This window comes from Gymnogyps californianus, chromosome 3 (assembly GCF_018139145.2).
Source record: "Gymnogyps californianus isolate 813 chromosome 3, ASM1813914v2, whole genome shotgun sequence".
In the NCBI taxonomy this organism is placed as follows: Eukaryota; Metazoa; Chordata; class Aves; order Accipitriformes; family Cathartidae; genus Gymnogyps; species Gymnogyps californianus.
In genome coordinates this window covers 121,533,475-121,558,623 of record NC_059473.1, presented here as the reverse complement: position 1 = coordinate 121,558,623, position 25,149 = coordinate 121,533,475, and the positions used below count along the sequence as shown (strand labels likewise).

The following is a 25,149-nucleotide window of genomic DNA, read 5'->3' as shown; positions in this document are numbered from 1 at the left end:
ATGTCACCTGCAGAAGAAGAGAAGAGCTTACCTCTTCCAGAGAGATGGCCCCGAGCCAGCAGATTCGCTCTGTCAGCCTGTGCAGCGGCTGTGGCAGAACTAGGTACAACTCACGATGATTTTCCGAGAGGGAAGGGGGTCAAAATTTACTTACGGGGGGCAGGGGGAATTTCAGTCCCCAAATGCCTCATTCCTCAATGTTTGCTCTGGCTTTTCCACTCCAGCAAATCTGTTCATTCCACTCTGCTGGTCGTGACTTTTCAAAAATTTAAGCCTTGCAAGTGTTTTATGCCACCTGACTGTGGCTGGAGGGAGGGGTTTTTCAGGTCGAAATCTTCACCTCTGAGACCGAAGGGCTGCAGTCATTAACACAGAGCAGTTGTGACTAATTTAAGCTTTGTGCTTGCTGGGTTTCTGGAAGAAGACTAAAGAGGCAGGATGATCTGTTGCCTAAGTTAGTAGCAAGGGGCTGACTTCTTCAGGAATTTGCTTTTCATAGTTAATGCAGGTTAATCAAAGAAAAATCGAATCTTACATTTCTGGTTACAGTGGAGATGTCTTTAAAAATGGAGTATAGTAAACTGCTTGCTGAAATGCAGGAAAGAAGCACCCTGGCATCTGCGTAGCACTACTTTGTGATCAGTAACTTATCTGGAATATTTCTCAGCATATTCTATATAATTTCTACAAGCTCTTACAGGCAAATCTGTTGCATTGCTCTAATGATTTGTAACTTCTCAATCTTTGCTAATCTTTAAACATGAATACCAAACTTAATGCACAAATAGACTGTAAAACTGCTGAGGCTTTGAGCGGTGACTGCGTTCCCCTAGTACCTCCGAGTCCTGCTCTGGAAGGACCCTGGAGCATGGTGTGTCGCAGAGGTATCGAAACAAAGACAACCCCTGCTCCTGGGCACTCGCCGCCTGAGACAGGCTGGGAAGGTCCATCACCCAGTGAGACACCCCTGGCCTGGAACTGAAATTACAGGCAGCAACTATGTACCCGTACTGTTTCAGGCGCAGCCCTGGGAAGCTGAGATTGAGTTGGACTACCTTCCCTGGCCACCAGTTATTTCAGTGAGAGAAATAACAGGCTAAACATGATTTTTGTGTCTGCATCAGAAAAGCAGCATGTTTTAGGGTGGTTTGTAGGATAGATGCTCACCTGCATGTGTGTCTGCATGACGATGGCCACTGTGGGGTTGTTCCTGACTGTTAACGTGTGCTGCCACTATGCTGGGCAGAATTGGAGAGGCCACACACTCGATGAGAGATTTGACCGATATTTATTCAGGGGAGTAACTGGAACAGGATTTTCAATCCAGAGTATCTTGGAATGTACGCGTATTGTGTAACAAATCTGCAAAAAGAAATAAGGGAGAAAGGCTTGGTGTTTGACGGGAATGTATTTTGGTTACTCCTGCCCAGAGCCACTTTTAACAGATCTGGACATGAATCTCCTGTGCTCCACGAATCGCCTGCATCCCCGCTGGGTACGGTCCCTGCTGCCTGCTGGTGCCTGCACAGCCCCCTTGGCTGCCTGGCAGGGGGGACTGCGGTGCAGATGTTACCAGCGTGGCAGGTTTCCCCGCAGCTGCACTTGTATTCATGTTTGTTCCCTGCTCTTTCTCTTCAGTGACATTTCCCCTGGATCTCACGAAAACTCGACTGCAGGTCCAAGGTGAAGCTGCTGTTCATCACAAAGGAGCTGCCGGCGGCCAGGCGGTCCCTTACCGCGGCATGCTGCGCACCGCGGCTGGCATCGTGCGAGAGGAGGGCTTAGGAAAGCTCTGGCAAGGAGCCACACCGGCCGTCTACCGCCACATAGGTGATTATCTGCTCGTGATGGGACAAGTTTGGGTCCTGCCTTCTGTGGCTAACAGCCTTTTGGAGTGAGCTTGCCATATCTTCTTGTACTTTAAATATATCTGCGAGGACTTCCTTCAGTCTACCCTGCAATCCCACTTCGCAATATATGGGATTCTAGCTTAATATCATCTCTTCCCTCTCTTGCCCATTCCTTCACAGCCTTATTCTGGCTTCTGGGAAAACAAAATATAATTTCCCTGTCATCTTTGCAGGAAGGTCTTTAGTGCAAGCAGGCACTCAGAGTCCTCAGAACAATAAATATCTTTTATTTGAGGGAAGTGGGAACGGGCTGGGAAAAAAAGATAAGGTTGCAAGCGCTAGGATGAAGAAATACATTAGTGGTTTGGCCACAGGTAACAGCCTTCTGTGTTTTATTTGGAAATACGGTGACAGCAACAAACCTCAAAAGCACTTGTGGGAGGTTTTGTGCTTAGCAGCAGCTGAGAGGGAAGCAACGCGGTCGCATCTCCTCAGCGTGCGGGCATAAGCTGTGCGGCCTCCTGGCAGACGTATGGCTCAGCCAGAGAGATTCTCTGATGCTAAAAAGTTCTGGCTCTAGCATTGCTACCAGGCAGCTCCCTCGCTTTCCCCATTTTGATCACGAACGTGAGAGCAGTGACCAGCTCACCCAGGCGAGCTCTGGAGTGCTTTACAACCAATCTCTTGACCTCTGTATCACAGCATGACCTCCAGAAATGGCAAACCTAAGAATTGTCTCCTGCTTTTGTTTTCCACAGTGTACTCTGGCGTTCGGATGGTTGTGTACGAACATCTCCGTGACTCCGTGCTTGGCAGGTCTGAGGATGAAAGCTTTCCTTTCTGGTAACGTTGCATATTTATGCTCTTGCCTGTCTGGGGATCGTCCTTACTGTAGGAGTCCTGCAGCCCTAAAAGCTGTCTTTTCCTCATGGCTCGCCTACCCTAAAGAGGGTAAATATAAAGCAGGCGTTTAAGCACTGATACGGACTTTCTGATTTTAGTTTCAGGGCGGTTATCTTTTCATTCAGCTGGGAAGAGGACTAAGAAATATTGAAATAAGTTTCTCAGAGGCTTAACTAGGACCGTGATTACTCTAATAAGGACACTCTACTGAAGAGACGGAGAAACATGATAAACCGCATCGATATCAGCAGCTTGCCTGGGCTGGCAGGAATTAGCCTGGATCAGAGTGGAGGCAGGGCAGCTTGACCATGACTCAAGGTCTGTGATGTAGTGGCAGCTCTTTTGTTTCTCTGTGGGCCAGGGGATGTTGGGAAGTGCAGGTGAGTCGTGGCTGACTGTACAGCTGTGTGCAACAGCTGCCAGAGAAGCCGTGAGCAATTGCACAAACCCAACACCAGCGTGAGTAACCGTGACTAATCCTACAGCTGCCTGGGTAATGCAAACCAGAGCTTCAGCTGAGCCAAGCTGGACTTGCAGCTTGTGCCCTTCTCAGCTCCGAGGTCACTGAGAGCTTGGTTAGCTCCACACGGGGTGAGGATACATTTCCAAAGGTACGATGGACATCTCAAATGTCCTCTGGGGCTTTGCAGAAAAGAAGTGAGGGGTGGTACATCTCAGATTTCCAGCTGCTGAAGGGATGGGTCCCGCTATGTGTTGTGCAGCAGCAGTATGGCAACGTTTTGCTGGTTTGCTGCTTGCCGTACTGCCTGGGTAAGAAATTATTATGCCATTGGATTATAAGCAAGGGGAATAGGAAGGTTTGCTGATTCTGGTGTTGTATCTTAGCCCGAGAGATGGAAATTTCCTGGCTACTGAAGAGGCAGATCGTGAAGGAAAACATGCTATTTTGTTCATGTGTGTATGACAGATGTCAGCCTAAGTTAAATCTGTGCATCCTTCCTGAGGAGACAAGTGATCCCTATAAAAAGCAAAACCGAAGTCTTTGTTTTGCAAGTTTAATTCAGCAACAGTTAAATCTCGCTCAGTCCCTTTTTTGACAATGCAAGCAGCATACAGCTACAGAATTAGCTCTTTGCCTGTGGGGAATGAGCAGATTTTTATAGAAGTTTCGCAAAAATTGGAAATTTCTAGTTGTCAAATCCTTATTGTTGAAATGTCGGTCATGTACTTTTGTAATCATACATATTATCATATCCAATCAAGTGTTTTACTCCAAAATCAAATCTTTGGTCCAAAATGTAACTGTTTTTAGGATGGGATTTATAAAGAAAATACTTGTTGTGCCTGGTGCTACGTGAAGGGGGAACTATGGATAATACTGAAATTTCTGGTTCTACCAAAATAAGTAGAACCAGAAAATTAACACAACTCATCTAGTAGCAATGGAAGATAAAGAAAAGTTTTATACATCAGCAAGCAGTTTAGAATTTCAGATTGGCATTCAGTTATTATAATATATGGAGCACCATCCCTTATTTGTGTACCTTGCCATCCTGCCTTTAAACCTTAAGTGAGGAGCATAATGTAACCTGGAGAGGAAGCAAAGCATCTTGGCGACGTATAATAACTTGATTTTTTCCCCAGATAAGTTTTAACCCTTTCTTAAAATTGACAAGTATTATTGACTACTACCTGCAGTTGCCACAATTACCTTAACTTTGGCTGTTAGTAAAAGGAATAACCATTTACACTTGTTTCACCTGGGTTGTGCTGCTGAACTCTTCAGCTCCAGCACTGCAATTTGTGAAGATTTTCAGTGTATTCTGGAGCACTTTTTTTTCCCGTTTGGCAGGAAAGCTGTAGTTGGAGGCATGTCTGCGGGTGCCATCGGACAGTTTTTCGCCAGCCCGACTGATCTGGTGAAGGTGCAGATGCAGATGGAAGGAAAAAGGAAGTTGGAAGGAAAGCCGTTACGGTCGGTTCCTCTCAAAGCTGGCGTTTTTTTCCTGTTAATGATTACTCTTTGGCTGAGGGTGTGGTTCTCTCTGTTTTCTGCCACCCCCTCTCCCCAGCTGCTCAGAGCCCTTTCGGGGGAAGAGCAGTGCCTGGGAGGCACACAGTGGCTCTGGGCAGCGGAGAGGGTGGGGGATCCGAGACTTCCTCCTTATTCCATTTATACTCGCCTTCCTTATTCTGATGTATTGGTCCCAGAGACCACAAACCCTCGCCCATCCAACAAGTACAGCATGTCCATGACAGCGCTCTGCCGGCGGGAGGGAAGGATGATTTCTGAAGAAGGGAAGCTGGAAGAAAGGATGGGGGAAATGGCTCGTGCAGGATGCAGAGGCGCAGGGAAGGGCTGGGTCACCTGCAGACAGCAGGGCTCGAGACCCTCCTGCAGATACCGAGACATATTGCTCGTTACATCCGAAACTGCTGGCATCTTTTGGTGTCTTGTACATTTAGCATTGCAACCCAGCTGTGGGATCAAAGGGTCGTCTGTCATTAGCGACCAGATTGCTGCTTACCAGGGCAACTGTTATGTTTGGTAAAATATCGTGGCATGAAAGTCAAAGATGGATCAAAAAATGGATCAAAAAATGGATCCGGAGGGCCAGATCCTTGCAGGTATAAATTGCCTTTCCTATGTGAGGACCTGGTGCAGCAAAACACTGGAATATGCAAAGATTTCTCCACAGCTGAGCTCTCTACCTACTAGTTGCATATTGCTTTCAGGTTTCGAGGAGTGCACCACGCATTTATGAAGATCCTGTCCGAAGGAGGAATACGGGGGCTTTGGGCTGGATGGGTGCCAAATGTCCAGAGAGCTGCCCTGGTGAACATGGGAGGTGAATTTCATAACTTGGTCTGCAGCGCTTAAGGCCACATCTAAGCTTTAAGAAAGGAGAGGTCAGCTACTCCCCTGGTCTTCATCTCGTGGTTATCTACTCTGGGTACCTGTTTGAAGCGCACTGCAGGTGACTTCTGCCTTGAGCATTTTGTTCCTGTGGAAATCAAGTTGCTTAAAAATAACACTTTGTGCCTGAGCCTGAGGGATGGTGAGCTGGGAGCTGAGGGGGTCCCACAGCCAGCAGAGCAGGGACCTCGCCGGCCACGACCAAGCTCCCCGGTGCCCAAGCAAGGCAAGCAGGGCAGAGCCAGCGAAGGCAGCCAGGTTCCACCGAGATCCAGATCCTCAGGAAAGCACGTGGTGATGAGGCAGGTCTGAGGCCAAGCCAGGAAGCTGAGCCAGCATCAGGTCTGGTGAGGGTCACCAGGGTCAGACACAGCCCAGTGATCACCAGCAGGTCCATGGTGGTAAGAAAGGTCCAAGGTCGAGCTAGGGAGACGGTCCATGGGTCAGTGTCCAGATCAACAAGGTCCACAGCCCAGGCATGGTGTGATAGAGCTGCAGACAGGTACACCTACAGTGTAGTTCAGGCAGGGACTGAGGGTTATAAGGTGAAGTGGCTGCCTGAGCGCTCGGCTGATCCAAGCAGCACTCACTCCTTCCACATATAGATAGAGCTTTCCGGTGTCTCTCCAAAACTGCTAGGATATGTTGGACGGTCTTTGCTCTCCTTCCTGAGGTTCTGTTTATAAAGTAAGGAGGGAGATGTCTTTGGGACTGAAAGACACCGCCTGTGGGTGCCCACCATAAACACTTGCTCTGTACTTGGTGGCACATATTATAGCATTGCCTTGGCAATTTTTTATTTTGCATCCTTAAATTTCTTTGGCGTGACAGCTACTAATTTCTATGCCATTCAGCACAAGGATATGTTAGCAGCATGACCAAAAAATATCTTTGAAGATAGAATATCAGAGGTGGTGTAAGCTTACACCTTGCTAAGCAGCAGTAAAGGAATCACTGAATGGATGTTTGCAGCAGGAGCTGTTAAATGAGTGCTATAGAATACTATTAACTAAGGTATGTATCTCCATACACAACGTTAACGTGCAATCTCGGCATGTAAACTTAAACACGCAAACTCTTTTACAAGTGAGAAATGATCTCCACTGGGTATGTTTGGGCTGTAAAGCACTACAAAGCGCTGGGAGGGTCATCCTGGTTAGTAGGCTGGGCTCTTAAGTTTTAAGGTCAGGACACTGGAAATGTAACACAGATCTGCCGTTAACTTTCAGATCACTGTCTTTCATTCAGATGCCCAGACGCCATAACTCATGTCTGCTTTCAGAAGAACATGACATAACTTCCATGACATCATCTACTTTTTTTGTCCAATGTTTCTAACATTTTTATAACACTCGCACAGAGGTGGGAGAGGTAGAACCGTCCTTACTGTGACATTTCTGGGTTTGGTTAATGAGTTATTTTGCAGAATTCTCCATTTGGGATCCATTTTATCATTTGTAGGGTAAATCAGAGAAGACAGTAGTAGAAGGGAGCACGTACTCACATGTCTAATCACAGGACGTAGGTGCCACAACCACCATCAGAAACTGGGGGCAGAGTGCTAGCTGTGCCAATGGGAGGAGCTGCACTGGAAATTTAGGTCTTGCCAAGCCTCCATCCTATGTCAGAAATGAACAGCACAGACACCATTTACTTCTGACAATACTGTTTTTTCTCATTATCCTCTTTACAGATCTGACCACTTACGACTCAGTGAAACACTTTTTGCTTCTGAACACGCCACTTGTGGACAATAGCGTGACTCACAGTGTTGCCAGGTGCTGTATTCCCCGATTATCCCTTTTCCGCTGTGGAGCATTTCCAGCCTTGCTGTCTTGATCTGCCTGTCTGTGCCAGCAGAAGTCCCTATTCTTTGGTCGTGATACTGCTGATAAAATGCACCTTTATAACTACTTTCTGTTTTTGCCCGAGAGGACATTTTTGTACAAAAGACACACGACAAAGGATGCAACCATTGCTACAAAACTGTCCTCACTATAAGTGCCTTGCTGATGCATTTAAACACCTCACACATCTGTGAGAGCACAGGATTTTTCACTTTTCTAGAATTGCTACTATTTTACCTAACCCAGTTTTAATTTTAGCAAACCATAAGAATGAGCAATATAAACTCTGCAGAACAACCTCTTTTACTCCTTAAATTATGAAGAAATCTGCTTTATATAAACAATATCATAAATTGCCCATTGTGGGTCCTTTATCCCTGCCTCAGAACTGCACACAGAGGTGAGGGAAGCTGGCGCTGGGAGGACATCTGAGCAACAGCAATACCAGCAAGCCTCCTCCCAAATCAAGTTTATGTTAAGTTATGAGCTATTACTCATGATTTTATGATAACTGTTTTAATATACTACTAAAACTGGAATCATGATGCTTAAATTGTTGTGATAAATCTTAGTTTCTTCTTTAAGTATCTGTTGTTATTGACAGTTGCTGTTCTGGCCTGGTAGCTGCTGTTCTGGGAACTCCTGCTGATGTGGTCAAAACCCGGATAATGAACCAGCCGAGAGACAAGCAGGGAAGGTACAGACGCTTCAGAGACTGACTTTTCAGTAGAAAATTGAAACCCTGAGTCTCATTGATTTCACTGGGAGTGAAGTGCTAAGTCTCTGATTTGCTCTTCATCTTTCTGATGATTTTATTGGTTTAGTTTTGCACGTCCAGGGGGGTTTGTTGTGATAGCCACCTAAGCATACCCAGTTACTTAGTGGATTTCAGTTCCGATGAGAATCCAATGAGCTTACAAAAGAGCTCTTGCTTGTACAAATTTATCTGATACAGATTATTTTTCAAGGGGGGGTGGGATTTTTTTTCAATTGCATGTTTGTAATCCTAACAGTATTTGTTCTCCTTGCACATTGCCAGAGGTCTGCTGTATAAGTCTTCCACGGACTGCTTGATTCAAACTGTACAGGGTGAAGGGTTTATGTCTCTATACAAAGGCTTTATACCAACCTGGATGCGAATGGTAAGTGCCTTTTAACTCTCTTTACAAGACAGTTGAACAACGTGGCATTAAAACGTAAGGAGTTCTTTCTGCGTCAACACTTTTCCAAAACTATTTGGGTCTCTCGATTTATTTAATTGCAGTTAGCATAGTTGAATGCAGTGGATGACACAACCACATGCAGTGTCACTTCCCCCACGTTGCCTCTTGCATCTCTTTGATTTGGAAAATGCTGTCCTGCTTAATTGCTAGGGATTTTCCTTGCTTTTTTTTTTACAACTGCAGGCTCCCTCCTTTCTCCCTTCCTAAACTCTCCTTTGTTCCCTTCTTGTTCCCAGCCCTGGACTCCCTTTGCATCCCTCTTACTTTCATTCCTCCTCTCCTGATCCCAGAATTGCTTTATTACTGCTCCATCCGGGACCTCACTTTTACCCCTCTTGTATTCAGGCTAGCGGCTTTCTCCTGCATACTGCTGGGCCATTAAAGCTACATCTGTACAATTAATTCAAGCAGCAGTCAGAGCCTGGGAACTGGAACTTGGCTGTCTGCCTGTCAGTTTGGGCAAGGGACAATTCTCAATAGCAAATTTAGATGTGACCACCTTTTTTTTTTTTTTTAAGTCTATAAGAATTTAACAGTATGGCTATGTCTATACTCTGCCAGCTGGCTTCAAGGTCTTGACACTGAAGACCTTGAATCACTTCAATCCTCAATCACTTACCAGATTGAGCACTAAGATCGAAGGCAAAAGCCTCCGTTCTGTAATGTAACTGAGCACAACAGTGGCCGCAGCCTCTGGTAAGAGCAATTATAGGAAGGTTCTGCTCAGTTGCTTAGTCCCTGTGTCCCTGAGCCGGAGCACATTCAGTATTGATGGGGTCTTTGTGAGTTTACTACTGAGCTAAAAATTTCCATGGAGCATATGCCAACTTAGATTTCCCAAAGGCTTGTAATTTTGGGAATGTTTAGTGGGTGTTTCAGAGGAGCAGGAAAAGGTGTTTCCTAGGCACAAGGCAGCCTTTTGTCAAACACCAATCTATTGCCAAAAAAAAAAAAATTAAAGCATCTCAACTAAATGGGTACAGGATATAAATTTTCTGCAAGGAGAACAGTGTAATTTTCTGATTAAGGTTTTAGAACAAGTAAACCCTTTTAAAAAAAATTTAAAAAGCATTCAGCCTGAAATAGCCCCCAAGTATGAAACATTTCAGGTCAAACATTTATGGGTTGGCAAGCTGAAAAAAAAAGTTGTAGGTGTCTTGTGAAGGACTGGGTAGCTTTAACCATATACAACACTACGATTTTTGTATGAAAGACATACTGTGAGATTGAGCTTAAGAATATGATTTTTAAGAGGAGACAGTTTAATCTACTGGGCTTATTTATTGGGTCACTTCTTTTTTAAGCTTCTAACTTCAGTGTTTGCTTTCACAGGCTCCTTGGTCACTGGTATTCTGGCTTACGTATGAACAGATCAGAAGGATCTGTGGAGTTAGTTCTTTTTAAAATCGTGAAACCACTTCAACATTCACAAAACAAAGAAGAATCGGAAAGCTGGATTCTCATTCCACAAGGCATCCCCACCCCACAGGAAACTAATTCATTTAGGAGACTTACAGTAGGATCACATGTATAGGTTGCTGCCCCAAATCCAGTCCTTACTGGTTAGGAGTAGCCGTGACTTAAGGATACGATTTGCTCGGCAGACTGCTATATGAAATGTAAGTTATCCACAGGATAAAATTGTCACAATAATACTTCAACTGGCAGCCAGCATCAGCTGTCTGAAACAGTAAACAGAGGTTAAAAAAAACCCTACCAAGCAAGTAAAATATAATACTGTTTGCCTGTTTGATAATAGAGATGGTTCCTATTGTTAAGGACAAGAGCAGGTTAAACAACACAGCACTGAACATGTTCTGTGGCTAAGCAGTCCATAAAATTATTTGGGAATTTTTGTTATTATTACATTTGCACACACGTAAAGAACTACCTCTCATTAGTTTGATGCCTCAGCAAACCAAGCCTGCAGTGCTAGGTACTGAAAAACATTAAAGCAGTTTACCTGATTTCAAATTTGCTTTGCACAAAAGGTAGAAGGGTTTGTGTTCGTCTTACTTCCCAGAGACTGCCTGACCTCTTCACTCAACCACTGGAGTAACATCGATGAGTGAAATGCAGTCCTGTACCCAGGAAATCAAAAGCCTAGCTCGCTCTGCCCCTCTTGAATGACTCATAATACACATGCTGTCCATAGGACCAAGCTGAACTACTTGTCCTGAGAGTCCCTGTGCTGACGTGGCAGACTGGGTCATTAAGGTACCACTTTTCCATGGAAGTACATGCTCTGCCCATTTTAAATCTAGCTGGAAATATAAAGTTCTCTTAAAAAAACACAAAATGTATGAATATGAGTGATTTTATTTTTTTTTAACCTAAAGCTTTCCAGATTTCATAGGAAAGGGGACTACTGCTGTTTGCCACTAGGCTCATCTTTGGCAATCAGGAGGCAAAAATGCAGTACAAAAGCCATCATAACGTAGACAGAACAAAGCTGGCTTTGATTCAGCAATATCTAGTACTGAAATGATGGTACGAGACTTAGCACTCTGAGTAAATACTCAGGATTTCTTCTAGACTAGTCTTTGCAACTAGTATCTTTAATGTGCCAATGTCTGATTAAATACAGTTTGGGCGTCGTCTTGGCTTGCACTTCTACTTTTTTATTGTATTGTAGATCTGTTGTGGCTGCATGCATTTGGGCGTGTGATTCCAGCTTGGAAAAAATTAATCTCACCATTATTGGGGGGTCAGAAGTTTTTGTTCAGAAATACTGTTATTTTTCTAGTTGTCAGCCTGAGAAACTTATCTGAGTTCTTTGCTTCTTGCACACCATCACCAGCGATTATAAACCAGCAGTCAAAGCTGCATCTTCAGTTATATCCTGAGTGGTCCTGTCTGCAATCCTGTTACTCAGACAACCCTGATGATGGATATACAGAAGTACCTGATCTATTGAGTTAAATAAAGTAATTTTAAAAGTCTTGTAGTGAAAAACTGTTTTAACTCTTAATAAAGCTCTTTTTTTTTTTGAGCGTGAAACACTAAAGAGATTCGTAACAGTCCTGATTCCTAGTATTTTGTATTACAAAAATAAATAATTTGAACAGGAAAACTTGCCACTTTCTGCATTACTTCTTAGTGTTTTGTAATTCCAAATTTTTCAAGCGGAAGTTTCTACACTATGAAGCACTTGGCCATATTTATTTAGACTTACCAGCTTCAGTTTCAGAAGCCAAGAATTAGCCCAAGGATGGCACTGAGGTTCCTTGGCTGGACTCTCCTGTGGCCTAAGAAAGGCTCGCTGAAGTCCTGGGCCTTCCTCTTCCTCACACCTCCACTTCTGACCATTGTCCCTAAGGCTGGAAGGCAGCCCCATCAAAACCTCAAAGGTCTGCCTGGGAAAAGGGGGATGAAACCAGAGAGAAATCACATTTGCAGAGCTAACAGAGGAAGCGGAGCAGTGTGACAGTCCAGGCTATCTGGAGGGGGCCACCAAACAGAGCACCCACGTTTGCCACTTCCCGAGGCCCTGAGAGGTGATGCTTGCCTGCGGCTGCCCCATCCATAGGCACGAAAGCCCCGGACGCTGCTGTCCCTCAGTCCGGCGTCACCCTCCCCGTGTTGCAAATGGCTGAGCCAGCCACGACTTGGCGGAGGCAGGCGTCCCGTGTCACGGGACGGCCGCAGACGGAGGGCGCAGATCGGATGGTGACAGGCGGAGGGCGGCCTCCACCTGAGGCGCTGAGGGAGCCTGAAGCAGGCTTGCGGCAGGGCCTCGCTGCCGGCGGAGGGGCGGCCCTGCGCGCCCAGCCCGCCCCTCAGGCGCCCCTGCCCCGCTGGGAGGTTGGCTGCGGCGAGGCCGGAGAGAGCCGTCGGGCGGGAGCTGCCCCCGCTCCGCGCCCGGCCATGGCTGCCGGCGGCTGGCAGCCTCGCACCCCGCCCGGCCCCTCACAGACCGCCGCCGCGGACCTGAGCGCCCCACCCCACCCTCACACTGCCGCCCCACGCTGGCCAATAGTCGCCAAGCCCTGCCCGCACGCCCCGCCCCGGGCGCCCGCTCTGGCCAATGGAGGCTAAGCGGGCTCGGAGGGCTTTCCTCTCACCCCGCCCCCCGGCCGTTCCGCTACCACACAGCCGGCGTTGGAGCGCTCCACGCCGAGCGAGGGCAGCTGCAGCGCGGCCTGGGCTGAGCCCTGCGGCTCCAGCGTTCCCCGGCGATAACCCTCCTCTTTGTGGCGCCTCCGAGCAGTCTCGGTTTAGCAGGACCGGCCCGATGTATCAGCCCGCTCCGCCCCTCCCGTTCCCCCTTTCCCCCTACCCCCCCGCGGGGATCAAAATGGACTCGACCACTTGGGCGGCCGCGTAACGGTTCCCCGCGGGTCACGTGGGCGGCGCGTGCCCTATGAGGGCGGGAGGGCGGCCATTTGGCCTCGTGCGGGCGGTGAAGGCAGAGGGGGAGGCGTGAGCTCCGGGCCGGGGATGCTCAGCCCCGGCGCTACCGTGACCCTGCGGGTCTGCGCGGTGGGCCTGCGCCCCGAGGTGCCTGTCGTGCGGCTGTGGGGGCTGCTGGGTGAGCGCAGTGCTGACTACGTCCGCCTCCGCCGTGAGATCCAGGTGGCGGTGGGACCACGCCTGGTGGCTGCCCCACGTCCCGACGGGTTGGTGGCCGGTGGGGCTGAGCTATGTACTGGAGACCTGGGCCTTGTGGAGGTGGTCGGCCTCTGGTACCGCTGCTGTGTGGTGAGTCGCCGTGGCCAGGACTACCGTGTGTTCTTGCTCGATGAGGGCTGTACGGTGGTCACGTCTGCCTATTACCTGGCGCGGGGCTGCAAGGAGCTTTTCCGCCTGCCCCCGGAGGTGCTGGGCTGTATAGTGGCTGATGTCATGCCCTCTGGAGGCCCCAGGGTGGCAGCCTGTGGGGATGCGCCAACCTGCACCTGGACAGTGGAGGCTATGGAGTTCCTCAGCTACCTGCATGGCAAGGAGGTGTCAGGCCTGGTGCAGGAGGTGATGACGCCGCAGCTCATAGTGCTTGAGCTGCCCCAGCTTGCTGCCCAGATGCATCACCTGGGCTTGGCCAGGCAGGTTGCTCCCAGTTGGTTCTGCCAGGTGCTCAGGCGCTGCCTAACTTACGGCCACTTAAGGAACCAGCTCAAGCTGCAGCCTCCAGCATGTTCCCTTGTAACTTCTGCAGTGCCACAGCTGCTCCATGTTTTGCTCTCATATCAGCCTGTGTCACCTGCCTCGGATTACTTCTACCCGCAGCTTCAGTTGGGTGTGACAGAGCCTGTCCTAGTGACCCATGTCTCTGACCCACACCACATCTACTGCCAGTTGCAGAGCCTGTCCCAGGAGATCCGTTGCCTTTCTGATACCATGCACCACACTTATGACCGGTGGGAGCAGGATTTATTACCCAAAGTGGGCTCACCCTGTGCTGCCCGTGGCATAGATGGCCAGTGGTACCGTGCACTCCTGCTGGAGCTTATTGCTGGGGAGCAGGACCAGCAAGTGGCTCTAGTGATCTTTGTGGACTATGGCAGGAAGGAGACTGTGACCAGAACTAACCTGCGCCATTTGCCTGTTGAGTGTTTTCGTATGCCTGTGGTGACTTACCGATGTGCTCTTCAGGGTGTCTCAGATGGGGGTTGTGGCTGGTCCCCAGCGCAGATTGATGAGCTGAAAGCGTTGGTGCTAGGCAAAGGAGTGAGTGCTCGCATCAAAGCCTTTAACTCCTTCGAGCATCTCTATTATGTGAGCCTGTATGGCAAAAACGGCATCAACTTGAACCATCTTTTTGGGGTGCAGGCTTGCTGCCTGGTGAGCAGCCATACTCAGGTCAGCCAAACTGAGGCTCAGGGGCAGCTGGAAGTAGAAGAGTCCACAGCTGAAGAACTGGAGTTGCCACCAGGAGCACCTCCTGTTGCTTTAACGCACAGAGATTTGGCCTCTGCTCCTATAGTTGGTGTGCATCTGAAGTTGGATGCGTTCCATGACGCACAGGTCTCCTACCTCCAAGACCCGTCCGAGTTCTGGCTGCAGCTCCATGAGCATCGCCGACTCTTCAGGCAGCTGAGGCAGAGCATGTGGAATTTTTACTCCCATGCCACGAAGCTGGGTGGTGCTGGGTGGGACCTACAGCCTGGATCCCTTTGTTGTGCCAGTGGGAAAGAGGGTGTCTTTTATCGAGCGGTGATCACTAGCATACTGGACAGCGGGGTAGAAATACACCTGGTGGACAGAGGCAATACGGAAACTGTAGATCGGTGTGCCGTAAAGGAGCTGCTCCCTCGGTTCAGGGAGCTACCTGCTTTAGCTCTGAAGTGTTGTTTGGCAGGTGTCTCCCCTCTGAGAGGGAGTTGGAGTGAAGCATCTGTGTCTGCATTCAGAGAGATTGTACTGAATAAGGGACTAAAGGTTCGGTTTTTGAGTGCGCAGGGGGACAAATACATGGTTGAAATTTTTGACCAGTCCCAATTAGGAGAGAAAAGCGTAAGTAAACTCATGGCCCAGGGAGGGTATGCTGAATACCAGAGGTGTGAAATCCCTGAGACTCTACAGAAATCATCCGATAAGGCTGTGAGCCAGGCCTCTTCCCTAGCATGTGCTGGGGAGGAAAACCAAATAAATGCAGAATCTGATCTAAAGAGAAGTGGTAGAGCACTTAATCCTTATGTGGCTGTGATGAGCCCTGTTGCAGCCATTCACAATTCTAAAAGTGAATCTCTTCCTGCTCAGAAGTATGAGGGCGTGGAAAACCTGCCCATCTCTTGGAGACAGAATTATGTGGAAATGAAGCCAAGCTTCTCTGATGGAGGTCAGTTAGAAGTGGGGAGTACAGTTAATGTTGTTGTGTCGTATGTTGAAAGTCCTAGTTATTTTTGGTGTCAGTTAAGTAGAAATTGCCATGACCTTAAGGTATTAATGGCTGAAATTCAGGAGTATTGTAAAAATTCATCCCAGCCACATGCTTGGCCAAATTCTGTATGTTTAGCCCAGTACTCAGAGGATGAAAAATGGTACAGGGCTTTAATTATTAGTGAAGTTCCTTCTGCAGAAAAAGTAGAAGTCATATATGTTGACTATGGCAACAGAGAGCTGGTCTCTCTAACAAACCTCCGCTCAACTAATGAACGCTTTCTTAGGTTAGAGGCTCAGGCTTTCAGGTGCAGCCTTTACAACTTAATCCAACCAAATGGTCAGGATCCTTTTGCTTGGGATGAAGAAGCAATTCAGGCTTTTCAGGAGTTTGTTGATACTTCGTCATCTCACTTTGAACTGAAGTGTACGATATTTGCCTTGGCTTCGATAAACAATAAGGAGCTATTTAACATTGTAGATTTAATGACACCTTTTCAGAGTGCTTGCCGGTTTCTGACCGAGAGAGGTGTGGCCAGACCTTTATCTCCTCAAAAGCCTCTGATATCCTCAGTTCAGCTTCATTCTTACTATTATTCTATGCACGGTATCAAAATTGGGAGTGAGGAAGACATTTATATTACACATGTTGAGGATCCATGGACATTTTACTGCCAACTTGAGAGATGCGCAGATGTCTTAGCACAGCTCACAGATAACATCGGTCGCCTAAGTGAAACAACGACCAGCTTAAAAACCTTGCAAAAGTCTGGGAGCTTGTGTCTAGCAAAGTATACTGACAGTCACTGGTACAGGGGAGTAATTATAAAAACAAAACCTAATACGGAAGTCTTCTTTGTGGATTTTGGGAACACAGAGACAATAGAGAAAGATCATCTGCTTCCTTTACCCAGTGATGCTTGCGATATCTTGCTTTTGCCAATGCAGGCCATAAAGTGTTCCTTATCTGATATATCTAACGTTCCCAAAGAAGCTACAACATGGTTTAAGCAAGCCGTCCTAGAACGGCAATTAAAAGCGATAGTAGTAGCAAAGGAATCTGATGGTAAACTGTTGATTGAGTTGTTTGATGGTAATACTCAAATTAATGCAAAACTGAAGGAGGAGTTAAGCTTAATAAACAATACAGGACTGTGTAGGCATGTAGAAAATGAAACTTTGTGCTCTAGAGATACAGATGTGAATGAGAGGAATGAGACTGCAGAGTCCCCTTTAAATGCAGGTAGGCCTCTTGAAAGAAAAAAATGCACATCTGAAGCCCAGGGAGGAGGGGGAAGTAGCAAAAGGCACTTCAAAGAAGAAGAGGTAAACCTTTTCCAGCCTGCTACGAAGGGAGATCTGGCAGCTGGATTACTACAATCTGATAAAATGCTTAGCAGTAAGAAGGATGCTTTTTTGTTAGATAAAGCAGGGGAGGAGTCTCTGCTCTCTGTCCAGATGGATACACAGTCAGATATTAAATCTGATACTGAAGGTGGGTGTATAACACTTAAAAATGTATCTGATCTACTGCAAGAGAAGATAGTGCCAGCTCTTAAAGTGTTAGTGTATGTGTCTCATGTAAATGATCCGCTAGATTTTTATGTTCAACTAGAAAGTGACGAGGCTCAGCTTAACAGCATTTCGGAAAGCTTAAACAATAGGACACAAGCAAAGAACCCTTGTGGACAACTTTTCCAAGCAGGAGACTTAATCAGTGCTGTTTATTCAGAAGACAGCCTGTGGTATCGAGCTGTAGTAAAACAGAAGACTTCTGACAATTTGATAAGTATACAATATATTGATTATGGTAATACTTCAGTAATTAGTGTTGATGAAGCGCACAGACTCCCTGAAGACTTGTCATCTGTTCCAGCAATAAGCATTCACTGCTTCCTAGGTGGACTTAAATGCAGAAAAAATACAGACTGGGCAGAGAAAGCAGTGCTTTACTTCACCAAGAGAACAAGTGAAGTTCTGCTAACGTGTGAATTTGTAGAGAAGGTTGAGGATAAATGGGAAGTTATTCTCAGTGACCATCAGGGTATAATAACAGTGGATTTAGCTGATGAAAATCTTGCAAGTAGGGAAAGATCTTGTTCAACAGAAATACTTGATAGAAGAGAGAACAGTGACATGGTAACTGTATGTGAGCCTTTGCCTCCTCTGGCACAAAATGAAACTTCCTGTGTAAGTGATTGTAAGTCATTTATCTGGAAGTTTCCAGAGGCAGGTCAGACTGTAAAAATTTATGTCACAGTGGTAAATGGTCCAGAATACTTCTGGAGTCACAGTGCTGATACAGAAGACATGAACTACATAGAAGAAAAAATAGAGGAAGCTGAAAACCTTGGACTAAACTCTTTGAACAATTGTAGATCTTGTATTAAAAGCGGTGATATTTGTCTAGCAAAATATAGTCAAGATGGAAAGTTCTACAGAGCTAAAGTCAGCAGCGTAAGAGGTGACAACGTAGTTGTTAGACATGTGGATTATGGAAGTGAGGAAGCTGTTAGCATGGAGATGGTCAGACAGATTCCGTGTGAATTGGTCAGAGTACCTAATCAAGCATTTGCTTGCTGTCTGTCAGGTTTCAGTTCCTCAGAGGGCTCATGGCTTAGTCAAGCAAAACAGAAGTTTTATGATATGACTGAAGACCTCTTACTAGAAGCTGAAGTAATAGAAACACGGGAAGATAAAGCTTCTGAAGTCCCTCTGTCTGTTGTCAAGCTGGAAGCTTCTGGTAGGAGTATTAATGAAGAGATGAAGTCTTTTTGGAAGGCTAATAAAGGAACTGGTGACAATGCTTTCTCAAACCTTGAGAACCCCTTAAAGGAAAACAGATGTTCAAACAATGATATGGGTCTTTGTCTCAAAAGAGAAACTACTGCTGTTTGTGGATTAGCTCAAGAAGAAAATGAAAGTGCTTTACTTTGTTCTGAACCTTTCCTGGGTGTAACTTCTGAGTGTTTAAATACTGTAGAAGCAAATCTGTCAGTTGGAGCTGTTGAGTATTTGTCTGGGAAGGCTGATGATGGATGTGAAACAGCTGAGCATCAAAGCCACTTTGATAAAGAGATACCTCTATCCGAAGGAGAGAGCGGTAACAATGGATTACTAGAACCAATGAGAAGCTGCAGTCTTCATACTTTGGGGAGTGAAATGAAAGCTGCAGAACAAGGATTATCTGAAGTACCATTTCGAGAGGATGCTGAGCTGAAAGCAGAACTGACAGGCAGTGCTTCAGCAGCCAGTCTTTTCCTAGGAAGCAAACAAGAACAACTGCAAAGATTGCCAGTGCTCCAGGTACAGTCGTCTCCAAGTGATGAAACGGGGATGTTAGTAGAACTGGATCAGTTACAAATGCACTCTTCGTATGATGATCTAAAAGAGCTCATCCTGGAGCTGGAGGCACTTTCAGTGCAGACCTCCTTTGGTAAAGAAACAAAGGAAGCTCTGGAAACAGAGTCACTTGAAATGCAGACAGCTTCAGGCAGTGAAGCAAGAGAGAAAGTGCTGGAACAGGAATCGTTTGAGCTGCCAGTTGTGAGTGAGGAGATGGAGGAGTTTGCAGCTCTGAAGTTTCTTGAACTTTTACCATCGCTTAATGAGAGAGAGAACTTGGTGCCTTCAGTTAGCGATGGAGAGAAGACAGTAGAGCTGATTCCGTCTGATGTTCAGCTTGCTTTGGGAGAGAAGGCAAAGAAACTGGAATTGAATTTGTCTGGAATTCATAAAGCAGAAGCTATACAAGAAGATTGGATGGAAGTAGAGCCTTCTCCCCTAAGGCTGTCTTCATCTGGTGGTAGATCTGAGAAACAACTGGACCTGAAGACCCATGACATGCTGTCAATGCTAGGTACCGAAATTGAGCAGCTTCTGGAACTGGTGCTGCCTGATGTGCAGCCATCTCAGGAAGATGGGGAGGAGGACTCGTTAGGGTTGGAACACGCTGCACTGCAAAGTTCTGCAAATAGTGGAAGTCAATTTTCATTTCTTACAAAAGACTTAACAAATCAGAGGCCTGTTTGCACTGTAAAATCATGTGACTGCAAAGTTGAGAAACGTAAGGAGTGGCAGAAGAAGAAAGATGACTGTTATGTGGAAGAATGGATGAAACAAGACTTGACTGACTCATTTAAAGAATGTGCAAGTACACGTGTGCAGTCTTCAGACTGTAAGCCTGGGGATGAAGAAGTAGAAAAAAAGCAGAATGAGAACTTGGCTGACTGTGGTGCAGGTAAAGTATCTGATTTGAAGGAGTTAAATAATCAAAACGTTGTGCACATTCAAACATGAGAATAGCTTTCTTGTAGAAACCTAATGTTTATTCCCTAATAAGTTACTACATTAGTGTTAACATCAGTATGCTTTGATGGGTTAAGGACATCAGACTAAGTGTAAGTATCTCATGGATAATGTGACAGTAAGAGCAACTAATCTTACTTTGAGAGATTAATGATTTTATGATTGGAAATCTATTTCTGAACATGAAATGCATTTTCAAGACTGTTCAGGATGACAAATTTTTAACTTTCAAATATTTATTAAGTAAAAGTAGTTTGGAGGGGGAAGGGGTGTATGGGAGCAGGGTTGTGAAGCATTTGAGTTTTTTGGAGGGGCTGTTTTTGTGGTTTGTTTTTGGGTTTTGGTTTTTTTTTTCTTCCTCCTTCATTGATATGTCATCATTTTTGTAGAACACAATGACTATACTTGTAATCTGAAGGGCTTTGCTGTTGGTTCCAAATGTGTGGTGTGGACCTCTCTAAAATGGTGCGAGGCTCGCATTTTGGAGGTATCTGAAAAAGGTACCAGGGTAAGTGTGGTTTGAATACTCTTTCTGCATTCTTAAGATCTGGTCCTTCTTTGGTCTTCCTCCAAACTTTGAATATTTTACAGAAGTCTATTACAGAATTTAAGACTTGGTATTGGAAAGGCTGATTCTGGACTTACAGGCTACATAGAAACAGCAGTGTCTCAAACAGAGTGGATGCTATATGTCAACACTTGATATTCCCTTCACATCTTATTCTCCTGCGTTGTCTGGGAAGACGGAAAGATCTGGCTCCCGTTTGAGATACCTACTCATATGTGTGTGGTTCTGTCTGGCCTGCAAGTTAATGTTCTGCTGTGGAGCTGTGTTACCATTAAATGCTCATGGAACTTGGCATTATTTTACTGATGTTTTGAGGAATTAATGCTAGAACAGTAGGAACTTGGGAAGAAACTTAAATTATGCTGTAATTAATAATGAATACACAACTATTCCTCCTTCAGTGAAACGTGTATTGAATTAGCGGTTGGTGGGAGTTAACTTCTAACAGTAGAGTATTGGGCTGCCTTGTTCTACTGCTGTTTAAGCTATGGGATAACTGAGGAGTCTTCCTCCAGTTCAGGGGGAGTGTGTGTGTATGTACATATATGCACAGGCGTTATACTTACATAAAAGGGCCTTTGAGTTGTAATTTAAGGTTGCAAATCCAAAAGATCATTTCATAAAAGTAACTTTTTGGAAGATTGAAGGCCTGAGATCATGAAAGTCAGCTCTTTTGCTAGTAGATTCCTTAGGTATCTAAAGCTAACCTCAGCTGTATTCAGATGAGCGTCAGTGTCAGGTATGTAGTGATATCCCTCTTCATCAGTTTCCTACTGGTTCTGACCTAGTAGGTGTTTTCCAGCCTTCCTCTCTCACCATACTTGGGTTAGAAGCCCAGGAGAGCCTCGAGCAGATTCAGTAGCGATATTCAGCTTTATTAGAGGTTAACTTGCTTTTCCTTGCAAGATCCAGACTGAAAGCATTCTCAAAGGCAGGGAGCCCTCACTTGCGTTTTCCTACTAGTATGTCTTATTTGCTGAGCGTATTCTTAGGATCCACTGCTATGCTAGATAAAATTTGGCTCTGCCTGTGCAGGTCTTGAATCTCTCCAGTGGCAATGAGGAGATTGTGGATCCTGAGAATGTCTGGAACGGTATTCCTGACTGGGCTTGCAGATCATCTGAGGTATGGTGGTGTGGTAGTGGACTGCACAGGACAGTACCGATTTTTAGAAAGGGGGCTCCGAGTTTAGTTGTGATTCTTCCTGTGTCACCATGAGAATAGAAAGGCAAAGTAGCATTAATCTGTGCATTCATGCCAACTGCTAGAAGCATAGTATTTTTCTTTAAGACATCATAGTGTCCTGCCTTCTCTAATAGATCTCTATGGAGACTATAGAAATTTGTATATATCTACAATATAACTAATATAATTTATGTAAATATTTATATGGATTTATATAAACTGTCAGCCATTTGGCCTGAGGACTGTGAATTCAGTCTGGGAATAGATTAATGAAAACAGCTCGAAGGAAGAAACGTTACTGGAAGACTACTATTAATCAAGAACTGTAGCACAATGCTGCTGATATATGGCTTTTGACCCATCATGCTAGTAAAGCATGTAACTAACTGGTAAATCATGAAAAATATGTCTATTACAAAGTAATTGGGAAATGATAGTAAGGTTTTCACCAGTGTTCTTCACGAAGTACTAACAAATGAAAAACTCATGTCTGGAACCCAAAACTCAGGACGTCAGCCATGCTACTGACAATGATAACAGAATGAATTTCTAGTTCATTCTTCACATGCAGTTTCTGCATCAAAGCAAAAAGTGGGCAGAAGGCTTCTGTAGTGAGTTATAAGGGGGGAAAACAGTGGTAAATAAGAGTCCAGCAGTGCTGATGTAAAAAGTTAGTCTAGTATTAAAGGAAGCATTTCAATGGAAAACTATCTTGGCAATAGTGCCAGCTTCCTAACAGTCCCCTTTTGTTTAGGCAATAACCCCTGCAACAGAAAACTTGCAGTCCTTACCAGAAGAGTCCTTACTTCAAGGTAAGACTACCTTAAGCCTCCCAAAGAGGTTGTGTATTCGGTGTTTGGGTGCTTTCCAATTTTCTAGAAAATGCTTTATTTTAGAAAATACAGTTGAAACACTTTTTTGAGCTTTTGTATTTACTCTAATACTGTTGTTGTAATTTTCTTAGTAGCATTAGCTTATGTACTGGCAGTTTAATGGTGAATACATGCAATGGAAGCTGCTACTCTGTCTTGATTAGAAATCAATTTAGTATTTATTTATTCACCCTAGTGGATTGAGCCTCTTGGACAAGCTGGGGTGGTATACCTAAGTTATAGATTTTGGTAGGGTTTTGATCATTGGCCACCAGTATGCTACTCTTGCTCACATTTCTGAGGCAAGGTGACTCTACTAAGCATTGTAGTTTGGGATTTGAATGCCCCAATCCCTTAGTAGATCTTGGTCTCTGAATCTAAACCCATAATAATACCATCTTGTACGGATAGTTTGTGAATAGTGCATGTACATCTTTATCGTTACTTAAAAATTTTGAAGTGTTACTGGCAAACACCTATTCTGTGTACCAAAGAAAATAGTACAGGTTCTTTCTGCTTATGTACTGTTTCTATAATCTATGGAATCATAGAGCAGTTCTGGTTGAAAGTGACCTTTAGAGGTGCTCAAAGCAGGGTCAGCTAGATCAGGTTGCTTAGGACCTTCCTTTCAGGTCTGGAATCTATCCAAGGACAGAGACTCCAGAACCTCTCTGGGCAACTTGTTCCTGGGTTTGACCAGTGGTTGCCTGATGGAGACTGAACTAAGCTTAAGCAGAGATAGCATTTGTGTTTTCAGTGATTGAATTGGTAATTGTATTTCAGTACAACTGTACTGAAAGCTGACTGGTTTACGGGTAACAAATAATGAAGCCTGCAACAGAGATCTAGTTACCTGTTGGGCAAAAAAGTAGTTAAAAGAACTTGATTAAAATGTTAAACTGGTGAATCTACAAATCCTCCCTCAATTGCATCGCTCAAATGCAGGATTATTCTTGATCTTGCTGTTTCTGGTTTTGATAATACTTTTACAGTTTTTACCACTTCATTTTAGTTTTTTCCCCTCTTTGGCTGCTAATTGTTATTGTCCAAATTTGCCCGCTGTCTGTGTTCTTGAATACTTTGCACAGTATTAGTGTATGTACCCTCTCAGCAACAGCGCAGAAAACGTGAGCTAAGGTCATGCAACCATGTGGCACAGAACTGGATCTTGCTGCACATGTTGGCCACTGCCTGGAAAGGCAGTTTGAGTAGAAGGTACCCGATCCACAGGATGCAAAAACTCCTGCAGTGCCTTATGCTAAGCCCACTGAGGGATGGAGTGGCTTGAACTCGTAACTGAAATCCGGGAGCACTGCTTGCTTCATCTCTTGGGCAGTTCCATTGTTTCAACTGTCTATCCTTATATGATAACTTTGCATAAGTGTAGTCTTTTAATATGGTCCAATATGTTGATGACATTTAGTCTGAAGCCTTGTAGAGCTATGACTTTAAATATTGATGCATTTATACATGTTTACAGAAACGTCTTGATGGGTCTAATCTGTTTTTATTCCCTGTAGAAAAGCAAACTGGCTGCAGTTCAGATTTAGCTGAAGATCCTCATGTCCTCCAGTGTTCCTGAAACCACGTGACATGTTCACCACATGAAGCTGAACAAGTACCTGTGTACACAGACATTCCCATGAAAATGTGTTTTCATGGGAACAAGAATACAAGCAAAGCATTGAGTGTTTCTTCTATCTAACTGAGCAAATGCCTGTCACTACCATACTTCCCTGTCAAGGAATAGTGCTTGTTGGTAGACTGTGATCGTCAGCTTGGCTTCTTAAGGCTGTACTTTCTTTACTTAAATAACAATTTGCCTCTTGACTGGCATTCCTTACTGAATGTGGGTGTGCACTAACTTGTATCTAGCTGTTGGTGGGTGGTTCTTGAACAAAGGTTTCTTGTGAGTTGCTGTATAGGCTACTGTACACAATACTGCTTTCTGATGTTTGCTTTTTGGAAAGTTGCATTGTTCAGTGTGTGGGGTTTTTTTCTCTAAGAAAAGTTGAGGCTATCTTTTTTTTGGGGGGGGGGAAAGAGTTTTTTCTCTGTAGGGGAACATAGTTGTTTTGGATTCAAGTCTTGCATTTGGTGCTGTTGTAAAGCAATGGAAGAAGCTGGAATAAAGCTTTGCCTGGCATGTACTGATCAGTGTTGTTAATGACTTGTGTTCTTTCCCTATGTATAAGCCCAAATGCTGTGTGCATACCGAGTATCTTTCTTCAGCTGTACTACTGCAGTTAGATGTAGCTATGCATGTTCTGCAGTTACTGGTTCTGTTTTGACCCTAAACAGCTCTCTGGAGCACTGTGAGCTATGGTGAATGCTTTGAAACATCACACAGTCATGTACAAAATAGAACTTGTATTTATGACATGGCCTTAATTGCACCAATGAAGGATGAAGCTTTTCCTATAAATATGAAGCACACCTGCTGGAATGGTTTTGCTGCTGCATGTGTACTGTGTGGTAAGGACTTCTTAAAACAGCTGCAGCTTATCTTACCTTTTATTCTCCACCTCATGTGTTGAAAAGGGGTTTCTATTTTCCAGTCCTGTTCCATGCTCCTGTATAGCATAGATTCTTCCTCTTCTTCAGAGGCTATGGATTTTTCACGCTGCCATAATGTTTTAGGAACCCAAGATCTCTGACAATGTAATAGTCTGGCTGAGTATCACAGTAGATCTCAA

General features: G+C 45.1%; 2 protein-coding genes across 2 annotated transcripts; both read left to right on the top strand.

The window, feature by feature from the left end:
* SLC25A27 (solute carrier family 25 member 27) lies at window positions 1-10,105 on the top strand. The gene is made up of 9 exons (XM_050894750.1): window positions 1-103; window positions 1,639-1,830; window positions 2,609-2,693; window positions 4,567-4,689; window positions 5,451-5,563; window positions 7,325-7,409; window positions 8,083-8,175; window positions 8,518-8,620; window positions 10,034-10,105. The coding sequence occupies exons 1-9, from the start codon at window positions 1-3 to the stop codon at window positions 10,103-10,105; spliced, it is 969 nt and encodes a 322-aa protein (XP_050750707.1).
* A 2,184-nt stretch (window positions 10,106-12,289) lies between these two features.
* On the top strand, window positions 12,290-24,468 carry TDRD6 (tudor domain containing 6). Its single transcript, XM_050893985.1, has 6 exons — window positions 12,290-12,505; window positions 12,926-19,760; window positions 20,218-20,336; window positions 21,432-21,521; window positions 22,336-22,393; window positions 23,974-24,468. The coding sequence occupies exons 1-6, from the start codon at window positions 12,290-12,292 to the stop codon at window positions 24,033-24,035; spliced, it is 7,380 nt and encodes a 2,459-aa protein (XP_050749942.1). The 3' UTR covers window positions 24,036-24,468.
* Window positions 24,469-25,149: the final 681 nt, after the last annotated feature.

Coding starts and splice junctions, on each gene's coding strand:
- TDRD6 (XM_050893985.1), top strand. CDS start 12,290: ATGGCTGAGCCAGCCACGACTTGGCGGAGGCAGGCGTCCCGTGTCACG. Junction 12,506..12,925: donor CGCCCCTGCCCCGCTGGGAG/GTTGGCTGCGGC, acceptor TCGGTTTAGCAG/GACCGGCCCGATGTATCAGC. Junction 19,761..20,217: donor CTTGGCTGACTGTGGTGCAG/GTAAAGTATCTG, acceptor TCATTTTTGTAG/AACACAATGACTATACTTGT.
- SLC25A27 (XM_050894750.1), top strand. CDS start 1: ATGTCACCTGCAGAAGAAGAGAAGAGCTTACCTCTTCCAGAGAGATGG. Junction 104..1,638: donor AGCGGCTGTGGCAGAACTAG/GTACAACTCACG, acceptor CTTTCTCTTCAG/TGACATTTCCCCTGGATCTC. Junction 2,694..4,566: donor GATGAAAGCTTTCCTTTCTG/GTAACGTTGCAT, acceptor CCCGTTTGGCAG/GAAAGCTGTAGTTGGAGGCA.